This window comes from Natator depressus, chromosome 3, assembly GCF_965152275.1.
Source record: "Natator depressus isolate rNatDep1 chromosome 3, rNatDep2.hap1, whole genome shotgun sequence".
Classification (NCBI taxonomy): Eukaryota; Metazoa; Chordata; order Testudines; family Cheloniidae; genus Natator; species Natator depressus.
This window is the reverse complement of record NC_134236.1, coordinates 104,989,770-104,998,245: the sequence shown is the minus strand read 5'-3', so window position 1 is coordinate 104,998,245 and position 8,476 is coordinate 104,989,770. Positions and strand designations below refer to the sequence as shown.

General features: G+C 39.1%; 1 protein-coding gene across 1 annotated transcript in view; it reads right to left on the bottom strand.

Moving 5' to 3' along the window:
- Nucleotides 1-827: 827 nt before the first annotated feature.
- PEX7 (peroxisomal biogenesis factor 7) overlaps nt 828-8,476 on the bottom strand; it is an 86,088-nt gene continuing 78,439 nt past the window's right edge. The window contains exon 10 of the mRNA XM_074946965.1: nt 828-3,144. Within this exon, the coding sequence (XP_074803066.1) occupies nt 3,076-3,144 (69 nt within the window). The 3' untranslated portion in view covers nt 828-3,075. The remainder of the gene's footprint in view (nt 3,145-8,476) is intronic.

The following is an 8,476-nucleotide window of genomic DNA, read 5'->3' as shown; positions in this document are numbered from 1 at the left end:
AAACACCTGGGGATTCCAAGCTGTAAAGCAAGATCCCCTTAAGGATCTGCAGACTGCTTGTATCATTTATCAGGGTGAGAATCTGCTAATTCATATCCAGTCTATTTAGTATATTAATCTTAGTGTGTGTTTTTTGTTTATTTGCTAAGTAATCTGATTTGATCTGTTTGCTATTACTTATCACTTAAAATCTCTCTCTTGTAGTTAATAAACTTGTTTTTATTTTAATCTAAACCAGTGAGCTTTGACTGGAGTGCTTGGGGAAAATCTCTGCTTGGTTATCAGAAGTGTGCATTGTTCTCTTCACATTGAGGGAGAGGCAGACCGGGTATTAAACCCATATACTGGACAGATTTGACCAGGGCAGGAAGATACTGCTCTGGGGTCCCAGCCTCTGAAGCTGGTGGTTAAGAGAGCCTGTGTGTAACTGTGGCTGGTGCGTCCCTACCTGTGTGAATGCTGGTGAAAGCGCAGCCTGGAAGGTGCTGCAGCTTGTCACAACAGCACAGTGTGAGAGGGAGCCCAGGCTGGTGGGTCAGGGGGCTCAGTGGTACCCCAGTTCCAGGTGGCACCCTGGGGGGAACCCATCACACAAACAATTAGAAAAAGTTACATAAAAGGTAACAGGGTTTGCAACAATGTTGAGGAAAATATGATCTCTACCATTCACCCAAAGGACACTACTCATTATGAGTATGACAAGGTCTCCGTAAGCACACTTTTACTGTATTTGCCTTTCTGATCACTGCTGCTAGAACGTTATTGGTAAAATAAGTATAACAGTCTTTCCAAGAATAAACTTACTATTTACCACAGTGTGCCACTGATATTAGAACAATAAATACACTTTTATTTTTAAATTGACAATATTGATGTTGACTCAAGAAAAAGCCTGTGCACTACCAACTAAAAACTGTCCTTAAAAATAGAAAGAATGGATTAAATGTTCAAGACATTTGTACTTAAAGGTCTATTTTGAATATAACTAGTGAAAAATTAGAAGATAGCACTGTCATCCTTAACAGCAATTTCTTTTCCTAAAGTGAACACGTGTAGCAAGGATACCCTGAGAATTACAAATTAGTTAGCACTGCAAAAATGTTTATAACAGCACATTCTTCCCATTTAGAGATTATAAGGTAAGGCTAAAAGCCACACTGAGCTTTTGGATTCACACATTTTTCAAGAGTAAAATCTTGACTCAGCAGCTCTTAAATGAAAGTTAGACAGTGCACCGGGGGGGGGGAGGGGGGCGCGGCGGAAGGGGAGATAGGGAGGCAGCTAAGGAGAAAGTATAATTCATTTGTGGGATGTACAGGTGACACACTGAAAGCATCTTTTCATCCTGCTAATGACAACTCAGATGAAAGGCTGAGATTGTTTGTAGCCTCATACTTGGCTTTTCCATGTTTAGCTTTCAAATGCACGTACTATAAGAGTATATCTTATCTAATTAAAAATATCCTCCATACTTACACACAATATATACAGATATTCCATGACCTCCACCCACTTCGACATGTTACTTGCATATTAAGCAGAAAAGGAAGATGAAAGGAAAGGACTGTTAAGGTTAAAAATAATCAATTTTAATGCATAGGCGTGGGTTTTATGGCCCATGGTACTAGTAAATGCTATAAGCAGCATAGCTTTATGGTTGTGTCATTTCTTAGCACCTAAAATGAAAAAGCATCATAATGATTTTAAAATCTGTGTCATATTTTATAATACCACACAATCAAAACTTTTGTTTCTAATTCAGCTATAGGGCTTGGTATGCAGGAACAGATCACCTGATTAAAAAAAAGAAAAGAACCATGCAGAATCCAAACATCTCAGAAGTGGAAAAGAATTTAATATTTCACTTTGCCTCCTAATCTAGGCACAGCTCTCTGTGCATGGCTGTCCAGTAGCCCCTGGTTCCTATCTCTAAAATAGAACACATTCCTCCTTTACCTGGAACTCTTAAATAAGATCCAGTTCCTCATCTCTGAATGCTCTCTCCCCACCCCGTATCTTCCAATGCTCCAGCAGATTCAGCACCCTCTGACATTTGGCCATGGCTTACTGCAAATCTCACCAACTCTGGGATACACTACCCAGGAGCATACAACATTTGAGTTCCGTAGTAGTTAGGGCCCTGTGAAGACGCTGCCGAAAGTGGGGGGCCCTGTGAAGGAGTCTCTGAAGGTAAAGGGGTGTGACGGAGGCAAGGATTATTACAATGTCCGTGTGAGAGCCTCAAAGAAGTTTGGATAAGCATTAAAAAAAAGAATGCTTAATTCTTTTGAGGATTTCCCATCACAATCTGTCTCTATTTTGTGATTTCTGAGCATAATCTAAAACAGAATTTCTTTTGATATGACCCTCCATCAAACATTTTATCTGAAAACACATGGGAAAAAAAAAGACCTAATGGAAATAATCTTTTCTGCCATCATGAAACAGTGAACAAAAAGGTCAAAGGAAGCAGCTTGTTATAATGTATGACATTAGCGGTCTATCAACAGCATTCATCATATTACACAAGAAAATAATGTGACACAAATTTGGAGCAAAACGTATCAGTATCAAATCAACTGAGTGACACAAGCCTCAAGTTGATGCTGCATTATTTTACAGTAAACATGCCTCCCCTCTTTTTTTTTAAATCGCGCCAGTATCTCAAAATAAATTGCCATTTGTCTTTATTCTTTATCAGGATTAGGAAATTTGATTCACATCTCCCACTGTTAAGACGTTTACCCATGTAACTCCCCAAAGACAAATCTGCCTGGCTCTGCCCCCAGCAAAATGTCTGCCTCGCCAGCCTTTGATAACCCAGGCATTATTTTGCTGCCTTAAGCACTGGGTGTACAGTTGAACCATCCTTAATAGGGGTCCCCACATACTTCACTGAAAATGTATCCTCAAATGCATAACATCTTCAGTTAAAACTACAAATCGTATTTAAAAAAGAGACATGAGGATTAAAGCCACATTATTAACACATCCAGTATGAGTTGAGTTTCCTGGGAGCAGAGAAAGCTTCCCGCCAAGTCAGCTCTCTTTCTTCACTGGACAAAGCGGTTATCTCTACACAGGAGCTGCCAGACATGATGGCGTATAGCTCTTCACTAATTCATCCCAAGCGCAGTCTGCCACCTACAAAGCAAACACAGGCCATGTTAGGGTTACTGGGAAAGTCGTTTTGACCACAACAATCAAAAGGGTCGCAGCACTGTGAACTAAAAGAAAACTATGCTTGGGGTTCGGATTCAGATTGGTGCCTGTTTTTAATAATGCCTTCATTTCGGATATGTGTTGTAAAATGCAGTGTTGCTGTTGTCATGTCAGTCCCAGGATATTACGTTCTCAAGGCCTTGAAGTTAAGGCAGGTAAAACAGGAGGCAACGTGCTTCAGACCGGTTCCTTCCAGGCCAGGGGGTAATAGGCACTTGTCTCCCTGGCTGGGCATTGTGTGTTGTCCCCTTCACAATACAGGTCTATTCGCATACCGAACCAAAATGCTAATCAAGAGACTGAAATCTTGGAGAGGAAATTTACAGGAAATAAAAAAAGACCAGGAGGGGAGTACCATTTACAAGTAAAGACAATAGATTACTGGCATACATGTGGGGTGGCGGGCAGAGGTACCCTCCTACATCTTTCCACTGAAGAGGAAAAAGGACAGCATGGCTCATGAATGGAAGATAACAGCCAAGCCTGGCTGTTCTATGCTGGCAGGACTGTGTGTGAGTTTTTGCTCTAAAAGACATGATAATAACTAGCTAAGTACATCTAGATTCTAGAATGCATGCTAGGTTTTTATTTTGTGTGTAATGTAATCTAATATTTTATATATCTTTCCAATACTTCCACTTGCTTTCACTAGAATTTGTACTCTTTGTCAAAATCAACTTTTGCTTGTTTGCACTATAAGCCAATATGAGCGTTGCGCAAAAAGAGAAGTGGTGATTGGGGTATAACTGGTAAGCAGGGTGCACTGTTCCTTTGGGAGCAGTGATCCTGCAAATAATGCACGTGTGTAAAGGACCATGGCCTGGACACTCCAGGGAGATGCTTGGAGGAATTGGGGACTGGAGAATACCTATTGCTAACCTGCAGAGGGACAGAAGAGTCTGCGTAGGCCTAAAGAAATCTATTTGTGTTGCCCATGTCCTGGAAAGTCAGGGAGCTGACATATAACAGGCTCAGACAAGGCTTCCCCATGCTAAGGGCAGGTGATAGCGAGGTGCTTCACAACCCTGGGTACCCCGGAAAGTGTCATACTAATTCTGGTTTCATTTCTGTTGGATGAAATGCATGGATGTGGGCAGGAGCTTGCAAGGTCATATTTTTCCTATATACCACTTACAGTCCATGAAGGACTGTAAGTGGTATATAGGAAAAATACAGGCAGAGTTACTTTAGCATAAATAGCCTGGTTCTGAGGGGTAGTAGGGGATGACCCAGGAGATCCATGAAGGCTTGGATTCAGGGCCACTCCCCCTCCCCACAAGGAGCTGGTGTCTCTCTCAGGTATGGCCTATATTACTGTGCTATCTCAATACCTCAAAATCTTAAATGTATTTATCCTCACACCACTGTAAGATAGGGAAGTGCTATTACTCCATTTTACAGATGGGGAACGGAGGCAGAGAGACTAAAGCGATTTGCATGAGTTCACGCACAAGTCTGTGGCAGAACGGCAAACAGAAGGTCTCTGGTCTCCCACAGACCAGGGCTAGAGCCCTGACCATTCAATCATCCATCCTTTCCAAGGAGAGCTCCACGTTAACCTGATGGGGCTAAGATGTCATCGACACTGACCGCACCTTAACAACAGAGCAGCAGAATCTAAGCTGGTCTGAATTTTTCTAAACAACAAATCCCTAAAATCCCTTTTTGGTGCAGATTTCAGTATCACAATATGAAGGCTGGTATGATTCTACAGCACTGGATAAAATCAGTATTCACAGACAGGAAAAAAAAAACTTTCATAAAACCAGATTACAAAATGCTTTAGATCTGATACTGCAGTTAAAGATTCTCTAACAATGTAACAATACCAGATTATAGATCAACTACTATGTAACAGAATGATATATAATAGGTAGATTGTTACAGAGCAGTGGAGGGACAAAGAAATGAAGGCAAAGGTAAGACATAAGATGAGGTCTGAAGAGGAATAAAATTGACAAGGCTGGCCTATGAATACAAGCCACTAAACGAGGGTGAAAGCAACTTTTGAAAAGTATCTTCAAAGGGTCGTGTTCTCTCAGGGATGTCAATGGGAGTCACATCAGGACCTACAGAACAGGTACCATTTTGCTATAAATCTAATTCACATTCTTTAATATTAAACTAGAACGAACAGGTGCATACTAGAAATTTAGAAATCAAACTTCATTTTGTATGATACACGCTGTAGTTGTCCCATTTTATGGTTACTGCTCATTTGTGGTATTTCCTTAATTGGTTGCAACTGCTTAGTTATTTGAGGTACTTTACACCCTAAAGCAGAATGGGACAAAATCTCATGATGTTGTGTCCGTTCACAACTGTATAAAACGCACAGTGAGTATTTTTATCTTTCCCATAGGTATGGGTTGATACTACTACATCGACAATCCTTTCTTTCAAGAGGAACAAGACATGGAATAGCACCTGAAAAATCCCTGGGAAATCCCCACCTATGATCAACCAAATTAATATCTCACAGCAAGCTCTGAATAAACAGAGTTACAGAATCATTGACTCTAGTGAGAGTAAGAATAAACAGAGCCTATACAAAAGGCAGTTTGACAAGGGCCACTTGGGTTAATTCCGCCCAACACGCTAATTTTCTCTGATCGTATGTACATGTCGCTAGTTCGGAGAAGGAAAATAAACCTTTAGCAAATCACTCTGGGTCATATCTTCCTGTGCAGTGTGACGTCCATACTTAAAACTCATGTTGGAAATGGTGATGAATAAATTCTATGCAAAGAGCAGGGGTGACTGATTTAAATCAAAGTGACTTAAAATCACTGATTTAAATCAGCAAGCAGAAACCCTTGATTAAAATCCCTAATTTGAATTTTGGTGTGCATTTGTACTTTTCAGTTGTTTTCCTCAAAAAAGGTTGATTCTCACTCATTGGTAAGGGTTGAAATGCTGATTAAGAATTAAATATAGCCTTTACACTAACTTTGGTGCTTCTTTTTGCTAACTATGAGCACACACTAAATTTATACAGTTAAGCAATTTTAGCTTCACCCATTTATTCAGAGTCAATTTTTACATTTTAGTTATGTTAGAAAATGTGGACTGATGCATTTCTTATTTACTAGATGATTATTAAAATTTTTACTCACAATATGTGTCATAGTATGATGAGTACAGTATGAATATGTACATAGAAATGCAAAAAGAACAAATTTTCAACAAAGGAAAGGTTTATTAAAGTTACACGTCTCAGAGGTCTAAAGAGGTCTAAAGCTAATTCAAGAGAGGACACTGTCCTGCAGAATTTTTGAATCTTACTTTTGAATCATCATCTTAGGGTTCAAAAAAGAACTAGGTAAGTTCATGGAGGACAGGTCCCTCAACGGCTATTAGTTAGGATGGGCAGAAATGGTGTTCCTAATTTCTGTTTGCCAGAAACTAGGAATGGGCGACAGGGGATGGATCACTTGATGATTACCTGTTTCGTTCATTCCCTCTGGGGCACCTGGCAGCGGCCACTGTCAGAACACAGGATACTGGGCTAGATGGACCTTTGGTCTGACCCAGTTTGGATGTTCTTACGTAGAATTTCAATCTGCTAACTCCTAAAATATAACTAGTTTAATAAAAGTCTCAATTCAGTCCAAGAGTGTTTATCTGCCATCAGTAACATACGGGCGAACCTTTTGAGCAAGATTCAAAATGGTAAGTTTTGAGTTAACAACCGAGAACATACGCTTGAGAAAATGCCATTCTGTCCTCTCAAATTAAATATGATAAAGTGCTACAGTCGAAAGTAGATGATGGAAAGTAAGACCTCGGCACAGAAACAAATTATTTCTATATTGTGTAGGTGGAGATGACTATGGAAATTAATTTCAAGAGTGGCGTGGTTTTACTGGATTATTCAATACAAATATGCCAACTAAATGGGTTTCTGTGTTTTTGTAACAACCTGCATTTTATGTGAAGTTTTCCAAGGCTCCACCTTTTAATGAATCAAGAGAGGAAGAACCTTATGAAGTCGAAGTTGTAACTATCCTTTGCTTTGGTAAATTCCAGTCAGAAAAATCAAGAGACAGTTAAACTAAGACATTCTTATTTAATATCTCGGTAGGTTTACAATGAACAACAATGGCATCCCAATCATCCAAGGAATTCTATGTTCGATGGGATTACCTATGTTCCAAAATAGCTGGGTGACTTTCATTAGAATTTTGGTACACAAACTACACCCTTAAAATGTATGCCATAAAAACTACTACAGTTTGAGAGAGTATGTGGTGGCTCTCGTAGCCCCAATTCAGCAAGGTACTTAAGCATCTGAATACTTTAAGCACATGAACAGTCTCATTGAAGGCCCTAGTGAGTAACTGTGTGAAGTGTTTTTCTTTATTAATGGTACTATAATATCTAGTGAGGATGTGAATATACAATGAATTTATTTGTATAAAGCCAATGGCTTTATAACTTAAGTGGGGAGGGAAAGCCAACGCAATGTAAAATATTTTGTCACAATTGATTTAACAATAATTTTGATCAAGCTTTTAATGCAACATTAACCACAGCTTATGTGTTTGTGCTAACTGACCAGGAATAATTTGGAATATGAGCTCTATCAGATTTGGTGACTGTGTAAGTACCTAGTACACCAGCTGGAGATATCCCAACAATTTTGGAAGTGCTCCAAGTTTTTCTTTCAGTATTTAATTAAAAAAAAAACCCCGAACCACCGACTTCCTGATATTTTTTATACAGGTTTATCTAATTCTTACTTAGAACAGTATTCAAAAGGATATTCCATAGAACATAATCTTATTGTATACGAAGAGATTATTTGAGCCACTGTTCATAACTGAAAACCCTTCACAATAAGTTTAAATATAAAGTATTATTCATTTTCAGTCCAAAGCTACTGTACAATGTTGCTGAAATAGCTTTGCCTTCAATCCAACAGACCTGGATCAAGTCTGCATATCAGTAGGTAGATTCTGCAGAATACTCTGATCTTTGGGTGAAAGCTACTATATAAAAGGCAGGGTTTTTTATACTTCCGACCGTTTAAAAAAACCAAATAATTAGCTTTGGGCAGCTATTTTCACTACACTTTCATTAACGTTGTACAGATGTGCTGCAGAACACCTGACAAATACACCAATGTTGCTTATGTGCTGGAATATACAGTTCTATTGTATCAATTTTTTTGCCATCACAAATTGTCAAGAGAAATGGAATAATTAAAGGTTAATTGTAAAATAACAATATTCCACTGAATACTGATTGCTCA